The 21,295-nt window shown below is 37.8% G+C and overlaps 2 protein-coding genes across 3 annotated transcripts in view; one reads left to right on the forward strand and one right to left on the reverse strand.

Annotated features, from left to right (window-relative positions):
- The window catches only part of mllt3 (MLLT3 super elongation complex subunit), a 43,704-nt gene extending 24,807 nt beyond the window's left edge, over positions 1-18,897 (reverse strand). For both annotated transcript variants that reach the window (XM_029454456.1, XM_029454455.1), the window contains exons 1-2: positions 18,788-18,897; positions 17,736-17,916 (exon numbers count right to left, since the gene is read on the reverse strand). In XM_029454456.1, coding sequence (XP_029310316.1) covers positions 17,736-17,916; positions 18,788-18,799 — 193 coding nt within the window. In that variant the 5' untranslated portion in view covers positions 18,800-18,897. The remainder of the gene's footprint in view (positions 1-17,735; positions 17,917-18,787) is intronic.
- A 2,046-nt stretch (positions 18,898-20,943) lies between these two features.
- focad (focadhesin) overlaps positions 20,944-21,295 on the forward strand; it is a 43,097-nt gene continuing 42,745 nt past the window's right edge. Inside the window, exon 1 of the mRNA XM_029454454.1 lies at positions 20,944-21,079. The gene's annotated coding sequence lies outside the window, so the exon portion shown is untranslated. The remainder of the gene's footprint in view (positions 21,080-21,295) is intronic.

Consider the following 21,295-nt stretch of genomic DNA (forward strand, 5'->3'; position numbering starts at 1 on the left):
CAAGGTCCACTGAGCAGTGTTCACTTATTAGATTATTATCATAATCATCATCATTACAATTTTTGCCATTGTTATTATACTGTTATTATTATTATTATTATTATTATTATTATTATTATTATTATTATTATTTATTTGATCAATCTCTATAACAATACTGTAACATATGATATTATATAAAAATAATATTATGCCATAACCTATTACTATTAAGTCATACTACTGTAATATTATTTTCAATATTAGATTGTAAACATCAATAAAATGTGTGAATGAATGTTTTGTACCTCAAGTGAAGCAGAACCCTGTGTGGATTTGGACTGGGTTTCACTTGAAATGTTCATTGGTGCCAAAACAACGCCTGATGCAAAACAATACTTCCTTTAACATGTTAATACGCTGAATAAGTACAAGTTTTCAGTCCCCTTCAGAGCTGCAGCAGTGATTGATGGCTCGGCAGACTACGCTGAGGTCGACCTCACCGCTGGGGCCAAGCCATCCAAAACCCAAGACCACTGAGCAAATATTATGGGTTAGAGTTAATTGTGCAAGTGGGTCAGGTTCAATTACACCCAGCTAAAAGAGCCCATTCACCACCACACCTTTATACAAACCCAGGTGGAGAGGGAGATGAGCTAAACCACCCCATAATGGAAATAAAGGTTCACACTCCAGCACATAAACTCTCTACATGTGTTGGTATATTTTTCTTATTTGTATAGATAACTGGGTCGACGTGACGTCATGCAGAGATATTTTCCGTGCACCTACTGGGATATTCCTTTTAACGCAAAAAAGAACAATCTAACAAATACACTTGATACAAATTCCTTAAATTTGATAAAGATATGTACTGAGTGGGACATTTTACTGTTAAAAATAATAATCTTCTAAGCACTCCCTGATGGACAAACGATGGACATTTCTGTTATATGCTAAAAAGTACAGGCACCGTGGTGACCTAGTGGTTTAAGGTGCCGGCCATGAACAGCAATGTTCCCGGTTCATTTCCATCCAGGGACCTTTGTTGCAAGTAATTCTCCATCTCATAACTCTACTGTCACTATCTAATAAAAATAATAAAAATTTCCCCAGAAAAAAAGATAAAAAAAAGCATTTACACCCCTGATAATGAAACCAAGCATCCACAGTAAAGAGAAGCTGAGGGCGTATAAATCTTTGGATGCCTATAACTATTCTGCAGAAAAAGTTGCTATTTTAGCATTGGCAGCAACTGCCTACACTGCAACGCAACCCAAAAAAGGAAGACGGACTTATCAACAGAGTTATCAGTAAACATTATCGGCAATCGTGTTTCAGAGATGGAGAGAACATTTTGCTTATAGTTTAGCTTCTGCTAACCGCAGCCAACGGCTCACGGATGCTGCAATGGTTAGCAGAAGGCTAACCCATCAGCAACATTATGTCTCCATCTCTGAAACGCTTTACTGATTTTGTAGCTCGCTAGAGCCTCAAATCACTTTGTCATCTCAAATGAATGCAAAGAAAGTTAGAGCCAAAATGCCATTTTTGATGAGCAACTCTAGCCTACTACTCTGAGGTGATTTGTGTTTGCCTCCAGTCTTTCCTTTGGTTTGCCAGGGGAATAGAGAATTTCCCGTGGAAGACCCTGCATGTTTATTTTGTTTTGAAGGCAGCACCTCCATGACCTTTTTATTAGTAATTAAAAAATATATATATTTCAGCAATAACTCTTCAGCAATGAGCACTGACTGAATACTGTCCAAACTCTCCAGTGGTGTTGTAACTAAAAATAAATGTAATCTTTACCTCTCCACATATTTCAAGTGACAGGTCAAGTTATGGTTAAAATGAGAGCAAAACCCTGAAGGAAAAGTCAGTGCAGCGTATTGGCTGGGGTTCAGTAGTTCAGGTTGAAAAGGTTAACATTATCTGAAGGAGCGTCTGAGAGGCAGAGATGCACAATGCAACCACTGACCTGTAACAGAAACCTTGCCAGTGGTCACAGAAGCTTTCAAAGGAGGTACAAGGCCGTGTCGTTTATTAACATGGCCTTGGTTTAAACCAAGATGCCAATCACAGAACAATGCCAGTCACTACGTATTTGCCCTTTCTACACAGACTGGTTTGTAATGAGGCCAGTCTAGACAACAGGCCTGACCATAAAACAAAAGACAAGACTGGAAATAAGAAATTCTTAAGTGAGGCTTGTGGCTCAAATAAGAGCTCCTTCCGCTCGCTGATTTACTGTTAATCCCTCTGTTTCCTAATGGAGCCATTCATCTCAGCATTGCAAAGGCAAAGGCCAGGTGTTTGTCCACATATGCAGCATAGAGAAAGAAAAAGCATGGTTATTTAAGCACAAAACACTGAAAAGTTTATATTTCAACTGTAAAAGTTCTCGCTTATTTTGGTTACAGGGATTAAATCAAAACAAAATCTTGAGGCCTGCTAAACAAATACAACAATATGAGATTTCAGCACCACCCCACGCCTATGCTGCTGTTCTCTAATGCAGCCATTCAATTGTAAAAATGCTTAAATTTACACTAAATACTCGAGACCATTAGCATTTCAAGGGAAGATGCTTTTGAACGATTTTTCTAATTCCAGTTTTTGCTTTTACGTCATTCAAGTGCCGTCTAATCTATGAAATAAAACTGATACCTACTCTTTTTTGCAATGCGTGACTCAGTTTTAACTCTTACAAACAATCAACTATCTACATCTTCATTGCATTGTTTTATTTATTTTGATTTATTTATGTTATTATAACACCCAACAAAACAATGTTTTGATTTAAGGGAACCTGCATGATTATTTGTGTTCATTAACTGTCTGCAGGGTCCAAAAATTTACTTTTTGACTTACCGGCAAAGGTGTCTGGTAGATAAAGAATTTACCGGCCAGAGAGATTGTTTGACATTTATTTGCTTTTTCCTATTGTAGTTTCCTACTATTACTATTTTATATAGTTTTTAAAAATATATATTATTTAAAAAAAAGAGTAAATTCCAAACAGGATTGGAATTTATTAATATTTTAAATATAACAAAATGTTGTTTCTAGAGCAGCAAGAGTAAAGATAACAGCAACGGCAATACATAAACTGGAAACAAATCTAAAATGTCAAAAAATAAATAATATTCATGACTGAAGCTAGAAAGAATGAAGAACATGGACATCAGTCAGTATCAGTCATTCCTCCCATCATCTGTCCTCCTCCCTCTGCTGATGGGACTGCCTGAAGGTCCTGCTGGTAGAGGGAGAAGGAGCTGCTTTGTCTCAGCTTGTTCAACAAGTGTATTAATGAAGTATTGGCTTTTTTGAGTAGTTGTTGTCAACTCCAGTAATCTTTTGACTTATCATCACTTATAACTTATTATTACTAATCAAAACTGCATAGTTTTTAATGTTAAAAATATGTCTAGACAGGGTCTTTAAATAAATATTTTCATTTTCAATGGCAGTGATTTAGCTGTTTCTACAATTTCCAGGACCAATCCACCACAGTATTAATACTGGACAACTGTCACAAAGCTCCTGAAATATAGCGTCTCAGTGTGAATCTTTGATTGAGATATTCTGGCCTGTGACCACTTTATTAAAGATCAGTGTCATTTGAATTATTATTTGCTGACAATACTTTTGAGTTTTAGTTCAGACGCTTTTTGATACCTGACTTAAACAACCTGAATATGTTTTTCTACAAAAAACGTTTATTTAAGTTCTCAAATGGTAAATTATTTCCCAACACAAGCAGGAACTTGAACTAAAATAGTGAAAAAAGTAAATATTTGATTAAAGAAAAAAACAGACAGACACACCTTTGATACTCGAGTTAATGAAACAATTCAACAGTTGGAGCATAGCATTACTCAATTCCTTCAACAAACCACAATTGTATGACACAGTCCAAAAAACATTGAGTAGCCATGATATGAGCTGCTCTAACAATAGTGGGTGATGATTAGCAGCTCAGTGGGGATGGCGTCTCTGGTTGAATGAGCACAGTCCCTTAAAAACAACGTCACACTATAGTTTTCTCCAGTCCCGCAGGAACTCTGCTGACCCAAACGACCTCACACTAATCAGCTGACAACAAGACCCTAGAACACCAACGGGGTCAAGATTAATCAGCCAAGATTAAAGACCAGAATGCAAGAAACATTCAAATTTGTGTTGTAGGCCAATTTACTAGATAAGTGGCCGAACAGGTGGCAAGAAAAAGGTTGAAAAGGACATACACGCCTCACCTCTCACCATGTTAAGTATCTTCACTTGGTTAACCTGGGGCTGATTTGAATAACAAACCAGGTTATCGGCAGAATTCTCTTCCCATCCCACCAGCAGCAAGTAAAGCGTGGAAGAACACGGACAAAAGCATGTTTGTCAAGAAAGAAACAGAGGTTGGATTAAATGACAAAACAATATATACATAAACAACACCATATTCAGTATGCACATCCTGGACTCAAAATACATAGGTGTGAAGCCACACCCACCTCAAGGGACTAGATTAGACAATCAGAAATCCTTTGTTAGTCCCACAACGGGGAAATTTACCTTGGGGTGGGCATTGGGGGCAAAATCATTAGGGTGCTCCTTCAGACCTCGCATGTACATATGCTGGTGAGTGGAGACTATTATAATATAGCTGTGTTAAATCTACATACTGTTGATTTAAGATCCTCAGAGAGCGCTAATCAAAAGGTTATGACGTCATTAAAATCAAAAGGGGTCATCTCATCAGGAAGTTTAGGAAATATTCATAGGAAACTTAAATTCTGATTTTACGATAACCTTCATGCATAGCTGATATTTTGGCCCGGGGATGGTGCAAAAGGAAAGCTATAGACTTCCGGTATCCATCCTCTGGAGAGCATGAATATACTCAGTAGCACAAAAGGCAATCTACCAATTCAGTTTTGATATTCCATGTGTACAAGTTGAAATTTTGGCCATGTGAAGACTTCACCTTGGGGTTTAGGGCATTTTCACTGTTTTCTGACATTCTATAGACTAAACAATTAATCAATTCATTGAGAAAGTAGTTATTAATATCTTCTGGGGACAATAATTATCTGCAGCAAAGTCACGAACATATTGAGACAAACTAAAAACATTCAATGTAAGATTCATTGCTCACAGAACTATCACCAGTGCACAATGGTATAGCTTTGTCACAACAATAACTTCATTTAAGAGATGCAAACAAGTCAACTGATCTTTGGGAAATAGAATTGGAAGGTCCTTGTTTTTAAGATATGTTCATTCAAATATTGATATAGAAAACATAATCTGAAGATAAATTGTTTAGCATCAACACTGGGGATATACAGTAGCTAGGGCTGCAACAAACAATTTGTGTTCATTAACAATTGATTTGCCAATTATTTCTTCCATTAATCAATTACATTTTTTAAGTTACGATACCCCACAGAACAAATCCAATCGAATTAGCGATGATATAAGAACAGAGAAAAGCAGCAAAACCTCCCATTTGAATGTTTGGCGTTTTGCTTGACAAATGATTTCTATAATCACTTTCTGTCAATGGACTCAAATTAAACCACTGTAACAAAAGAAATGGTACACTAATGGTCTTAGCCTAGTTGTGGTAAATCATTTCACCTTTTGGCTCTATTTATTTCATTGATGAAAAGGGATACCATGGCTTGTCTAGTGATTCCTGACTTAAATCTTCCAGCTACGGTGTGTGGAGGTGCTGTAAATACAAAAAAAAAGGCAAATGTTTTATGGCAGGGGCGAGTGAGAAAGGGTGAAAGAGCTGCCAAGAGACAGCTCATATAAACCATGCTTCAAGAAACCACTTCCTCCAACCTCCTTTCATTGACTGAAACAGAGGGAGAGCCGGCCGGCATTTACAGCTCAGTTCCTGTTATTTGGTGGTGGCTGCCCCGTCTATCTGCACCTCCTCCCCTTCCCCATCCTTTCATGCCAGCAGCAGTAGCCAGCCTGCAGCTTTCATGGCTCTTGCTTTCTTTGTGTTCCATCTATACAAGTAGGTATGATTTCTGAGGAATCGTAAAACAATTACCGGCAAATTCCTGCAGCTCTTTGATTTTTGCCAGACACTAGAAGAGGGGGACAAGGAGGGGGTTTTAGGACCCTTTAACCAAAAAGTTGTGTATTCTCATCCAAAAACGCTGCACATACAACCTCCTGTTTAATCCCTAATGTACACACCAACTCAGAAACTTGCAGCAAACAAATGATCTCAGAGCAAACTTCCAGCTGCTGGAACACAGTAATTTGATGTGTGTTCTGTGGGTTGTTTTCAGCGTTTTATTTGAGTAAAACTGAACCCCTGACACCATGAAGAAGAACTTGCAGCATTTCTGCAGATCCTGCAAGTGACATACTCCCTGCTCCTGACTGACGGGGGGCTTTTTCCTCAGTGAGATGATAATCACTGCTTGAGAGCTGCATTTTGCGTTGTAATTTTAATTAGTTTAAAACCCCCCCCACAAAAAACACTATAGCTTCTGTTCAGCAAACAAACACAACTATAGTCGAAATACTTATTTGATGAACTCTTGAAATAAATATCCTTAATTTAAATTCTCCTCAAAGCTTTGCTTCATTATGCTACTATTTTACTGTTGATAAGTGCACAGACAATAATCAATCAATGTTTACATGCACATACTCAAGAAATCAGGTTGGACAAAACTATAAGTCTGCATATTAATCAATACTATAAAAAAATGTTAGTTGCAGCCCTCGTCTACATGGCCAAGAAATTGGCTTTCTCCAGGAGAAATCTAGCTGGAAATCAGGTTTCTCTAATCCCCTACCCTTAATACAGAAAGAATTATGTTTTAGAACTCACATTACTGCAGAGAGCTGTTGAAACTGGAAGAGCAGGAGAAAATGTTAATGAGCAGACAGCGGAGACTGTCAAAAAATATGGATATTAGGGATGTACCTGTTTTTTTTGGCCCCAATCCGAGTCCTTTAACGTTGTATATCAGCCCATTCAGTCTGATCTGATACTTAGACTTACCTAAATATTCATTAAATATGTATCTGACACATTAAAATAAGCGCTGTAGCTACTAAATCTGACATAACGTATTCTTACAAGATACTTGATGTAATGAAGGTCTTGAGTATAAAGTTGATCAGTTATTATTGTTATGATATGAATGAAAGTTTAACTGGGACAATTTGATTCCTGAAATTGATGAGGAGCAATCGGCATGAGAAAAGACCTCTCACTGATTTGTGTTTGACTCTTTACACAGCAGATACAGAGGAACATAATCATAACATCGGAGCCTTGTTTCTGACCACATGCCAAATACAAGTCCAACATTCACTTGCAATTGGCTGCCCCAGTGCTAAAATGTGTTTGAAAATGTGTTTAATTTGTTTCTTAAAAAAGAGTTTCCCGCCTCACTTGAAACAGTTAACATTTTTATGCTGCTGCTCAGAAATTGTAATACAAGTATTTCTACTGTGCATATACATATGCATTTGATGCCTTCTTTCTTGGCAAATTAATGAATTTAAACATTCCCCCAGTATTGTAACACCACATTGAACAGTAGACTGAATAACATAAATAACTTCATCTTTAACCTACTTGAAATGCAGCATCCTTCTCTGTAAAAAGTCACTAGTATTTGACTACATGAAGTTAGTTATGATGATGCCAGTATTTTTTCCTTTTTGAATCTTTATTCAGACAGGATTAAGACAAAAGAGACCACATATGCACACATGTACAGGAAAGCATCCCTCATCTCCTGCAAGGATAGCAATACGGGTATCATGAGAGCTCAGGAAGATCACATTAGCAAAGCCACAGCAAAGAGGAAAGGAATGCGCTGCAGCTTCTGAGACATATTTCAGCCCGAGGATCTGTATCTTATGTATAGGTCACTGCAGTGACTTGACTTATGTGGTATGTGCACACAAGCCACAAATTAAGCCTGAGCGGAGGATGAGGGGAGTTAAAAGGTTTCATGCGAGCGCCTTACAGAGCCAAGGAGATGGCCAGAGGCTAACATGCTGGCCCAATCATTAAGGAATCAATCTGTGTGTGTGTGTGTGTGTGTGTGTGTGTGTGTGTGTGTGTGTGTGTGTGTGTGTGTGTGTGTGTGTGTGTGAGAGGAGTTTCTACTGTTGCCAATCTGGCTAACAGAACAGAATGCTCTTTCTTTAAGGAAAGGAGACACTCTTAAGTAAGTGAGAGTGTAAGGAAGTCATTTTGTATGTCTCGGAGATTTAATTTTGAAAAACCTAAAACAGGAGGTGTAAACGTAAAGCTTCAGATAGCTTCCAAGTGTAATTGTGATGAAACTCACAGTTTCTGAAGTCTGAAGTCACAAGAGCAGCAATGAGCCCATTACAGCTTTGTGGCAAATAAGACGACACACAAAAACCAGTGGGACAAGCCTCACACAGAGAAGAGTTTATGCTTTATTGGAAGTATTCTCAAATTCACTCATGGAGTATTTCTGAGGTACATTTTTCCACTTTAAGAATAGCAGCACACAGCTGATCCCCAAGTGTTTCTATAGAAAGCATACTTAAAGTTGTAAAGACAATTACAATTATTTTGATGGGATCACATAAATAGAGCGCAGCCACACAAACTTCCCTACTGGGAACACACAAGGTGATGAGTTACTGCTGTTTAACGGATGTGCCTGTGCTCATCCTCAAGACTAAAAAGGAGAATAAGATAGAAGTGAGATTTCTAATATGGGTGTAACAGTATGTCTATTTATCCTGAAATGTTTGGTATAGGAAGTTCAGTGTGGTTTGCGACTTTCTTTGGTTTTGTTCGCTCTGCAAACCAAATATTTACTGTAGAATTTGCCTCATGCACTCTAATTAGGGGTATAACTTGGCACTTGTAGAACGTAAATTTAAAGAGCAAGCTCCACCAGGAAACCTTTGATAGGGGAACAGTTGTGATCTGTTATCTGCAGGAATTATCCACCGCCCTGTATAAACAAGCACAACTAGCAGTTGTCCAGGAATAACAGCCTGTATAAACGAGCACAAACTGCAGGTGTCCAGGAATTATCCACCGCCTTGTATAAATGAGCACAAGCTGCAGTTAACCAAGAATTATCCACCACCCTGTATAAACAAACGCAAGCGGCAGTTGTCCAGAAATGATCTACCACCCTGTGTAAACGTGCACAAGCTGCAGTTGTCCAGGAATTACCCCCCACCCTGTATAAATGAGCAGAAGCTCCAATCATCCACGTATTTGTATAAATTAGAATAGGCTAAAGTTGTAAAGGAATTATACACTGCCTTGCATGAATGAGGTCAAGCAACTAGAGGTGTAAGGGCAGTCTCCCTCTCCTCTGTTGTCATCCTTCTGGACCTTTCTGCTGCGTTTGACCACCAGATCCTTCTTTGCACCCTCCAAGAACTGAGAGTCTCAGGCTCTGCTCTCTCCCTGCTCTAATACTACCTAAAGTAGTGGTCCCAACCACCGATCCGCGGACCGATACCGGTCTGTGGGTCATTTGGTACCGAGCCGCACAGAAAGATTGAATAAAAAAATATTTTATTTTGAAAAATCACCGGATACATCTGTCTGTGCGTTTGTGTCTCTTGACACATGTCAAGACGCTCGTCTGTCACGTGATACTTTACTTTTAAAATTAAGCCCACAAGCAACAATGAGTGGAAAAGGGAAAAGACCCAATGAGGAGACATTTAAAAGACAACATCAGGAGTCCTACTTAAAATACGTGTTTATCGCTACAGGTGATTCTCATGCGCCGCTCTGCATAATATACAGGCTCGCACATGAGGCAACGAAGCCTTCATAACGGCTTCGCCGGCACCCGGCGTTAAAAGACAAGCCCTTGGAGTTTCTTTAAAGAAAAAAACATGAACAAGAAGGACATAAACAATTACTGATGGTCACCACATCAACACATGCGAGTGCACTGAGAGCGTCGTACTTAGTGACGCTAAGAGAAGAAACCTTTTACTATTGCTGAAGAATTTATACCTCTATATTGGACCGGCTCGTTGCAGAGACACAAGCTCAGGGCTCCCACTAATTCAGCGTGATGGTGAGTTTTTTTATGCACTTTATATTTGTTTTTATGCCGCCGATATAATTTTATTTCGTCATATTTATCCCCCCCGCTTCTTCAGATACACTCTTTATAATATTAGAAGGATACGTCCCTTACTGACCCAGAAGGCGGTTCTGGTCCAGGCTCTTTTCATCTCACGTCTTGACTACTGCAACTCCCTCCTGTCATCCAACCTCTACAGCCTTTAACCTACACAAGTTCTCCCACACTACACCGCTCCTCTGCTCCCTTCACTGGTTACCAGTGGCTGCCTAAATCTGCTAAAAACACACTGGTGCTGGCCTACCGTGCTGTGCATAGATCAGACCATGGTCGAACCATACACCCCAGCTTGCTCACTTTGCTCGGCATCGGCCAATCAGCTCACTATTCCCTCACTGCGAGTGGGACCTAGATTCTCCTCAAATAAAAACCCTGTTTGCCATCCTGGCTCCAAAATGGTGGAACGAGCTCCCCATTGATATCAGGTCAGCAGAAAGTCTTCACACCTTCTGTCGCAGACTAAAAACTCACCCGTTTCAACACATTGGCCAATAAAAAAAGAAAAGAAAAATAATAGTAATTCTTATTTCTGTATGTAGCACTTTGGTTTGGCTTATTTGAAGCTAATGTTTGAGTTTTTATTCTATCGTTTCTGTAAATTGCACTCACATTGGTTTGACTAATTTGAAGCTATTGTACTTGCAAGATTCTTACTGTTCGGAGTTGTATCTTCATGACTGTTTGCACTTATTGCAAGTCGCTTTGGACAAAAGCGTCAGCTAAATGCTCCGGCATTTCCCTTGACATAGTGTGACTGAGTCGCAGGGCCAAACATCTTGTTGTGCTAACCTCAGCACATGTAGCTAACCGTTACAGCCCTACAAGCTACAGTCCAGGAATTATTCACTGCCCTGTGTAAATGATCTGCAGTTGAACAGGAATTATCCACTGTCACAACAGTAGCTCTCACACCGAATTTTCATAAATAAATTTAAAAAAAAGTTATCTTCTGCCCTTTATTTAGTTTTTCCTGCTGTACCAAAAACTTACCAAATCCCAAAACTGAGGTAAATACCGAACTGTGGATTTTGTGTACCATAACACAACTAATTTAAAAACACGATTCTAAACAAGCACAATATATTAATACAGTATATTCCAACCTTGGTGCTTTGAAAAGCATTACACTCGAATACACCGGAGAGGTTTTGTTAAACGGTCCTTGATTACAGAGCCAGGCCAGTCAAGCCGAAACACCACCATACCATCTTTTTCTACCAGGAGAAATCTTGGTTTAAAGTGTTTATCCCCCTGTAACAAAGAGCACCTTGGTCTTAGTAAATACAAAAAGAAACTCACCTCTTGTATCTTTAGTGCACTGCACAGAACACAAATCCAAAACTCTTTTCACCAAGCTTGCCCATTTCTTTCCCATTACACTATCTTACATCTTTCCATAAAAGTGCCAATCCTCTGAAATATCACAAACACCTTTGAAGAGAAGCCATCTCCAGAGTAGATTAAATGGCAACCGAGGCTCCAAATGAGGTGCTTAAGCAGCATGAGCCGCTGCCGCCTATTGCCAAAATAGCACCCCCTTCACTGGTTCCAAAGAGCTTCTTTACCTCCATTTGTTCAAACGGCATTGCCATTAGGCCGTCTCTATGGCAACGTCTCCACGCTGGCCCGTTAACCGCATGGCAATAATGAAGCAGTGGCAGCTTTACTGACTGATTCGTCATTAATCTTAATGTGTGTCTGGCAGCTTCTCTGAGCAGCACAACAAATCACTGAGAGTGTGGGAGGAAGTTAACGCTCACAGTCTCTTTTTCTCATTCTAACAACTTTCTATGTTTTGACTGCTACACCTTGTGTGACATGTTGAGAAGAAGGAAATCAGTCTTTGGAGCAACAAGGAAACGACTGATGTGGGGAAGACGTTTGAAATCCTATCAGCGTGCCATATAGAGCCTACCTGTCGTCAGTATCTTTATAAGAGCAAATACAGTGTGGCTGACACAAAGCTAACAATAGACACCTCTTAAATTAAACTGCAAGTAAGCCAAGTGGCAATGATTAATTTCATTGCAATTTTAAATTAGTAAAGGGGAGTTTGAATTATGATTATAGCTCCCTCTTTTCACTAACCCCCTTTCTTTGAAATCTTGACAGGCCTTTGGGATCCCTGGTCCACATAACAAATGCTTTGCTGCTGCCGTGCTTTTTGCAGAATCATGAATCTAAGTTAACACATGTAACTTCCATTTATCAAACACTGATGTCAGTTATGTAAGGGAAGATCAAAGAGGCGGTATCTGAGCACACAGGCCTTGTATTCAAATGTATTGGATGAACGTTAAGGATTTGATTTTGTTTTAGTTTCTTATCTTAAAAAAGATTTTAAAAATATATTCATGCATTGTGCTGCCCAAACTGCCTTTGACTATGCAAGTGAAAGAGGGAGAAGTAAAATGTATGTGTCAGTCCAATTAGTTTGAGATGGGCTCTTTCCTCCCAGAGCCTTCCCACTAAATATCAGCTTTCCGAGGCACCACAGTCCAGCAAGTAACCAACAATAGCTACTTTCCTGTACAAATATTCCTGCTGTCCATGAAAGTAAAACAGAAAAGCAGTAAAATGTTATCCATAGACTTCAAACACCGCACAGATTGTAGGCCTTGAAAACAAAATGTTAGCACTTAATTCCTTTCGACAGATTTACTTCGTGCTTACGGCGTGTTTAAGAGCCTCCCAATTTATTTTAGAGTGGATAGCGAGTCACCATGGGAAGTATGCAGGTGAGTAAAAAAAACTTCCTTCTAAAGTGAGGAAGTGTAATCTTCAACTGCTGCAAAATGGGCGAAATTAAACATCAAGAGACGAGAAAAGAGAGAGAGTATCCTTGGCACTGATCCCAAAACGGCCTGCATGCGTGTAGCCAGCTGTGGCCCTGTTGGACCACTCAGTAAGACTTACTGACCAACACCAAACACTATCTACAAATGTTACTTATTTGCGTTGGGTGAAAATGTTTTTTTTTGGTCTTTTTGGGTCTTTTGTCAACATAATGTGTAAAGCAACATATCTATCACAATCCTGTTCTGTTTCATCAACAACTAAGCGCTGCAAGTTGATTGAATTAATAGTCAACAGTTTGATAATCGATTTATAGAACCACTCAATTTAAAATGAATTAATTGACAAATTTAAGCAATGCGAAAAAATATATACTAGGCTTTGTCAGAACAGCCTTTAGGGTTGCAACTAACGATTATTTGGAGTAATATTTTCAGAATTCATTGTTTGGTTTATAAAATGTGAAAGAAAATGCAAAGCACAAAGTGAGGTATACAATCAGCTTGTTTTGTCTGACCAACAGTCACAAACTCAATGATATAAAAATGTATTATCTTATATGACAAAGAAAAGAAGCAAATCCACTCATTTCATAAGCTTTGGCATTTTTGCTTGATAAATGACAGAAATCATGAATTATAGAAAAGAGTTGCCGATTAAATATCCGTCAATGAAATAATCGATTAACCGACTAATTGTTGCAGCTCCTTAACTGTCAGAACATTTCTTAAGTCCAAGGTGACATAAAATCTATCGTTCCAGCACCTGAAATATTCATAGTTCAATAATACAAGAGATAAAGAAGACAAGTGAGAAGCTGTAAAAAGGTACTTTTGCTTGAAAATGGATTAAATACTTATTTGATTATAAAATGGTTGCTGAATATTGTTTTGCTTCTGCCGTGGATAACAAACTTGCTCACCCTGTTAGGGTTCATTTCACAAGAATGACCGGCTTGCTGTACATTATCACTTAAATAACTTGAGGAATTAAAGGAATTGAAGTTATATGTACATATAGCAAAAAATGTAGACAAAAGGTAGATTTCATCGCTAAAATAATTGATTCTCAATCGGGTGGAGAAACAGGGGAGACTTGTGTCGGTGACATTAGTTTAATGTAAATGTAACATATAATACAGTCATTCACTCTGATCTATTAGACTTGGGCACTTTGGCTTACAATTTGTCACCATGTAAAAACACACAGCCCCAGAAGACTTCAGACATTGGAAAGATCTCCTGGCATGTGTCATCGTGTGAGACTTATTGAAGGCTAAGTATTCTCCTGCTGGGCTTTAGGTCTTACTCTTACAGCCACATATCACATTTATCAAGACTGGGCTGGAGCACAAAAAGTGGCGTGAGAAGAATGAGGTGTGCAGAAGCCAAAACTCATTCGGTGTCTTGTAATCAAAAGCCTTTTTAGGAGAAATTTTCAAGCTTTGAAGTTTCCATATCAGCAGATAGGAATTTCATTTATAGACTGCTTCGTGGCACCGGCGTACATAAATACAATTTAACATTTCCAACGTGCTGTGTGCACTGGGCCCGTCTCGAAACACCTTTTCTTTCAAAGCTTTTGACAGCTTTGAAGTCCATCAATTTCTAAGCTTGTGAGTAATCAAGGTGATATATGTACCTGCCACATTAGAATTTCAGACCATTCAGGTGTTTCCAGCAGCCTAGAAATATCATTTTCACATGTTGAAAAGAAAAATTTACTTCAAACCTTTTGGTTATTTTTCCACCAATTAGTTATTTGTCTCTACTTTGTCTAAACCGGTATAAAAGCAGGAACTAAATTTAGACCCTGGTACCGCTGGTCAAAGTGCTGCAAACTCATTCATGCATCTAGCTAAGAAGGTGCTGAGCGTCCGTACCTAAGCAGGTGAAGTGAACAAATGGCATTATTATTCTTTTAATGGCTTAGATCCTTAAATGAATCATTCTCAAGATTCCAGTCATATTTTACAATACATAGTAATACAATTTTATGATGATGCGTTTCATAAAGAGAATGGAGTTCTGTTGTTGGCCTCCTGCTGAGAAAGCATTATGAAGATGCATAATATGCTATTCTGCCCTGATGGTGGAAAAGTGTTAACAACAAATAGTTGAGGCAAAAGATTGTGATTCTTTAAAGCAAAAGGTGATTAGTTCTCCTTAGTCTTTATAACACAGCTTCAATCTTTTCTAATTAAAATGTACATATTACTGATGGGTAACAAATCATTCTGACTGATCTTTAGTGTACATTGTTTTTTTATTTTAAAAAAAGTGGGAAAAGGATTACAGTTAATACAAACTGTATTCCAAAAGTATTTCAGGACTGGTGAACAAAGACCAATTTACAAATGGTCGGGTCTCCAGCTAATTGGAGTCACCTCAAACATGCAAATCATGTTTGAGTTTTAACAAATAAATTGTTCTTTCCATCCGTTCTAACGTGGAACTAGGGCTGCAAATCACTATTATTTTCATTAATGATTAATCTGCTGATTATTTTATTGATTCATCGACTAAAGGTTTTGTCTATGATATCAGAAAGTAGTGAAAAAATAGCATCTTCAGATATATTAGTTTGACTCAAGAAAACAAGCAATTGTAAAAGAAAGCATCGTATTGGATAGTCTGGAACCAGACTTTTTTGGCATTTTTTCGAATTGATTTATTGACTAATCGTTTCAGCTCGACATGGATCAACCAAACTTTAGTTTGTCAACAAAAACTGATCGATAGATTCCTGTCAAAAAGAGCTTTACTGTCACATATTAGTCGTGACACCATCATGTCTGTGTAAGGTGCACATATGCAGTAGAAGGTGAGACAGGGAACCTTATGATGAAAAGTAACTCATTTGTATAGGGCTATAAAATATATTTTTAGTCTGATGTCACAAATAGACATTATTAGATAACAGGTCCATGCATGAACAATTAGGCATTATGATAATGTTTTCCCGAAAGTAAGAACCATGACATAACACAAAACAATTATCTACTGAGGCCAGGCTAATAACTCTTTTGCAGAAGTACGCTTATTAGAAGATAGAAGAAACTCATGGATACATTTGGCGTGAAAACGATTAATTCATTAATTAATTAGTTAATTCACTGCTATTATCTTGATCAAAAACTTTAATTTCCCTCGGGATCAATAAAAGTATCTATCTAGAGAAAATTACTGACAGAAAAAAATGATAATAAATAATTGACATTAGTTGCAGCCCTAGATACATTAAGGGGGAAAAAAGTCTAATTTGACTCCAGGTACTCCAGACAGTATGCAGTGGTCAGACATATTGGTCCTTATTTACATTAGAGAGAATTTACCACAATATTATTGGGTAGAGTGGAGTCTATAAATCAAATGTTTATGTGCAACCTGACTCCTATGTAATCACATGTGGAGCAACAAGAGGAATTAACATTGGACTGATGCCAAGTTTCACCAAACAGGCAAAAAGGCTGAAGTGGGTTCGAAAAGGAGAAGATATTTTAATTGATCCCTTCCTGGCCAGATGCTCCATTAGTACTCCTTTACCTCACACACACCATGCATGATTGACCACAAAGATTAAAGGCCCTTATACACTGTGTGACTTTGGCTGTCCAAGAAGGAAAGCTCACAAATCATGAGGGAAACATGTTTCTGCAAACCAGCCAATCAGAATACAGCATGAGATTACACAGTATACGCTGATCAATCTAGCACTGCAAGTGCCCATAGACATATTGATGACAATGCACATACATATTATTTAATTTATACTCCATTAGTGTACCACATTAATGATTCAGTATGCATTCATCCTACAATCTGACACAGAATCTTTCAATTTATCCAGAGCTGAAATTATTAATTGATTATTCAATCAATCGATCAAAAGGCAAAAATGACAAAACGTTTCTGGTTCCAGCTTGTCAGATGTCAAAATTTGATGCTTGACTTTGTCATATATGATTGAAAACTGGACAAAGCTGGCAAAGAACATGCAAGATTGCCGTGATTGCACAGTGTTTTAATAGCTTATAACATACATGTGTGCATATGCAGAGTATGTGTGTAAATTCATTTGTGGTTCGGAGACTGCACAAGTTCATGATGAACAGGAATTATACAAGTCTAACCTTAGACTTTTCATTTTTCAATATGTTTAAAACTCACCGGCTTATTAGAAGCTGAGTGCCTGACTGACAAATCATACCCGTCACTGCTTTACATTTACAGCACCTAAATCAAACCGCACTTATATCCAAGGTTTGTTCATATCCAAAGCAACATCCGGTAATACATTTCAAACAGAAACGTCTGTTTGGAGTGACATTTAGAAGAAACACTAAAATGCTCCAAACTGACAACAAAACACCATAAAATGCATTTTTGCATCATTAAACATTATTTCCAACCTTTCCATTCCATCTTCATAGACACACATAACTGGTTTCATTTGCCACTGTATAGTATCAACCCTTCGCAACAGGACATAAAAAGCACTATTGTTTCTGCTCACAGACCCAAAAACAACTTCCTTTTCTCCACAATATGCACCAGTACAGGGACACTTAAAAACAAGGAAAAAATTGTTTTTAAATTGTCACCCGCCATAGATGTCAGAGGTCAGAGTCAGCTACAGAGACTCAATAGACTTGATCAAGGACACATGAGCACTGTAGATGCTTGATGCTGATATGGGTTCAAACCCAGCTCATTTGTGTGAAGGTCTCCCCCTCTCACAACATAACTCAGGAAATGGTGCCAAAACAAACATCAAAGGGGACGGAATAAAGCAGAAATATAGGTATCTTACCTCTTTTTGGTTTAGGGAAGCTTTCGTGCAGGTGAAAAACTACTTTCTCCACAAAGTGCTGAATGTTGCTGTGCTCTGGTCCTCGGACAAACACCATCCAGTCATGGGTGAAGCCTTCCACAGTGGGTTTCTTTCTGATCTGGGCACGATGACCAAGTTCTAGTTTCACCTGAACAGCACCCTGCGAATTAAAATGATGTTGGGTTATTACTCAAATACAATAAGAAAAAAAAGAAAAAAGAAAAAACTTCAAACAGACCAAAACACGTGTTTGATAAAGAATTTCTAGCCCAAGTTGTACATATTGCACAATGAAAAGCCTGAACGCCGACGTTCAAGTAAACGCATCTATGACTTTGATATGCTGCTTTCACCCAATGTTTTATAAAGCGGCACATTATACAGTTAGTAGGCCTGTATGTACGTCTACTGCTTGGAGAACGTCATGTAAAACTCTATTGAAAAAATCTGATAATTTAATGAAACTAATCTACACACCTGCGTTATAATGATTTATGGTGTTTTATTATTAGCTTAAGCATACACGTACATGCAGAATGTATAGCACTCATAGAGTAGTAAACATTTCCAAAAACTTTATATTATTGAAATTTGCTCCCACTGTTTTCTACCATTGGTAACGTTACCGTTACATGGCTGTTAAAAGTAATGAAAATAACAAAAACCCTTGAGAAAGTTGACATTTCACCCAATGTACGTGCTTCTTTATGCACTACGTGTAAAATTATGCTGAATTGAAGGATGGATTGCCACCTCAATTGGAAATTGCCCTCCTTTACACATTAGCAAACGCGTTTTTGGAGGTAAGGAGAAAAATATAAAAACTGCCAGGTTTCTGAGCGAATTGTTGCATTATATTGTTCATTCAGAACATAGCGGCACGTATCGGCTCTTGCTAGCTGTACGGCTTGAAAATCCTCGTTACGGAGTAAAAACCATCGACTCCTCCGGTGTGACAAAACAGCAAAATGTCCAAAAATAATACTCCATTAGACCGGATTGGAAAGAAAATCCTCCAATTGGCTACTTACCGAGTTGGCCATCCTGGAGGCCCCGCGTTACTGTTATTTCATGGAGAATTAGTATTAAATGAGAGTAGAGGTGAGTACAGTTTGCCTATGACGGCGGACATGGTCTCTCCTGGACTGAAGTCAGCCTCAAGACTTTCAAAGCCTTGCCGGCTATCAATTACCCGCAATAGCCTAGATACATTCCGCTGCGGACTTTCAAAATAAAACCCCTGCAGTGCGGTCCTATTCAGTGTACCAACCAAAATGACAGAATACTGTTGTCAAAGCAATACTTTTGCTATTTTGCGTTGAATTGACACGGTATTTTCATTGTATTTACTCCAGAAGCCCTGACATGGAGGGCTTTAAAAAAAATATTAGGTTCATGAGTCCAAGCACCCCTTCCTAGAAAATGTAGACCAGGTACCAAAGATAAAGGCTCTATATTGTTTTACAGTTATTTAAACATTAGATGTATCTTATTTTTGTATTTAGTCAACTATTCGATTGCCTAAGACATTTATTTCCCAACATTAAGCTCTATGTGCTGTGCCAGGACTAACATTCTGACTCTGGTGGGGAAGTTATTAATTTATTAATTGTCGGCCAGAAAGTGGTCAAATCGAGATATTTTATGTCTTAAAAATATTAAATCAGCATATAAAAATTCACCACATCACATTGCAATATTACAATGTAGCACCCAAGTGAGAACGTTTGAAGTTTGGATGTATGTCTGTGATTCTCAATGTTGAATAATCAGTGTGGTTGAAGAAAGATCTTTATAGGTCCCTAGATGTTTAATGTCAAAGGGCCCAACCTGTAAATACATACGCCATACTAGTACATTAGACTCTTGTAGTTGTAGCTGTGTAAAACAACTTTAATATAACATCTAATATATATCATAACCATCTTAATCAATAAATCATGCACTGCTCTCAACTATAAAAGTAGATCATCTTTAAGCATAATCTACCAGAAACATTCATGGTTAGGAGAATAATTCTTACTTTGCTGTTAACACTTATATTCTATATTCCAACCAGCTATGGATTTGATTTAACTACTAACAGACTATTGGGAAATTAAGATAAAGTACAGCTTTACTTTCTGACAAATCATTCAATGACATAATATTCTTCCCTTCTTGTCCATTATTTTCCATTCTTTTATTTTGAATGTCAAATGTTCTTATTTCTGTTACTTCTCTGCCTCAATTCGGCAAATTTAACAATGCTGAGAGGAAAAGCGCACGCGCAGCTTGGTGTACACGCTGGGGCTGCAGACAGAGCACGAGATGGAAAGAACCAATAAGAGAACACCAGAAACATGGGCCTCCAATCAGGTGGCCACAACTATCCTGTAATTATGTTGCATTCAGGTCCCAGGGGGAAACCGGCAAATAAAGCATGTTTAACAGTTTAAACGAGATGTTCCAGTTTAAAGCAGCCAACATTTATGTGCGATTGATGTGATTAAAATTCTTAACGCGACAACACCTGAATTTCAACAAACAAACCTGAAACACAAGCTATTGTGATGCATTCGAAACGTTTGATTATGGGTTTATCGTCACATAATACTGACTCTTTGTTGTATTTATGTATAGCTAATTATTTACCTCTAAATATTATTTAAATAATATTAATATTTTGAAATATTAATATTATTTAAATAATATTAATATTTTAAAATAAAAATCCAATGTTAATTGGTATTTTCATGTTAAAATGCACACTCACTCACAATAATGAAATAAAAATGAAAACTCAGTTGATAGATAATCACACACTGCTACTTTGATTATATTCTTACGTATATTATTGTTGTTTACTAGCCATTCCTCTATTATTTTTAAATTCTTCCTACTCAGGTCACCCTTGAAAGTGCAATCTCAATCTCAAGTGTGGCAACCTTGTTAGATAAAGATAAAACAAATAATGATGATTTAATTTAATATAGGCAGCCATTTACTTCTTAACAGTCCCCCTGTCTCATTCCTAATACAAGAACTATAGTCCATTATATGAGGGAATTATTAAACCAGTTGTTAACACTGAATACAAGCTCTGGTGTATATATCTACAAATGTAAACGTGCTATTCAAAGCTTCCTTATTAAGTCTTAATGAACGTCTTAATTGTTACTCTAAGGTTTTTACAACATCATTTACAGTATATTTTACATGGTTATGGTGTGTGACCCATAGACTGTGTGATGTGACCATGTGTCGCTCTCTATCAATTGTGTCCATCCATGCACGCCGTAGTTACATGCGGATTTGTAGGAGGCAGGATCTGGATGAATTAGGTAAAGTTAGAGCATTAACATGTATAACTTTTATAATTTATATGTTACCCAGCTTACTGCAGGAGGAAACGCAGTCCTATTGGCTTTATTATTACGAATGCACAGAAAGATAGAGGCTTGAGCTTGTGTGTTGATAACTCAATTGTAGCTGTTATTAGCCTGTTCAGCTAGCTATGACTTAATTTGCTAGCGTGTGTGTTGTATTTTATTTATTAT

The sequence above is a fragment of the Cottoperca gobio genome, chromosome 18 (assembly GCF_900634415.1).
Source record: "Cottoperca gobio chromosome 18, fCotGob3.1, whole genome shotgun sequence".
NCBI lineage: Eukaryota > Metazoa > Chordata > Actinopteri > Perciformes > Bovichtidae > Cottoperca > Cottoperca gobio.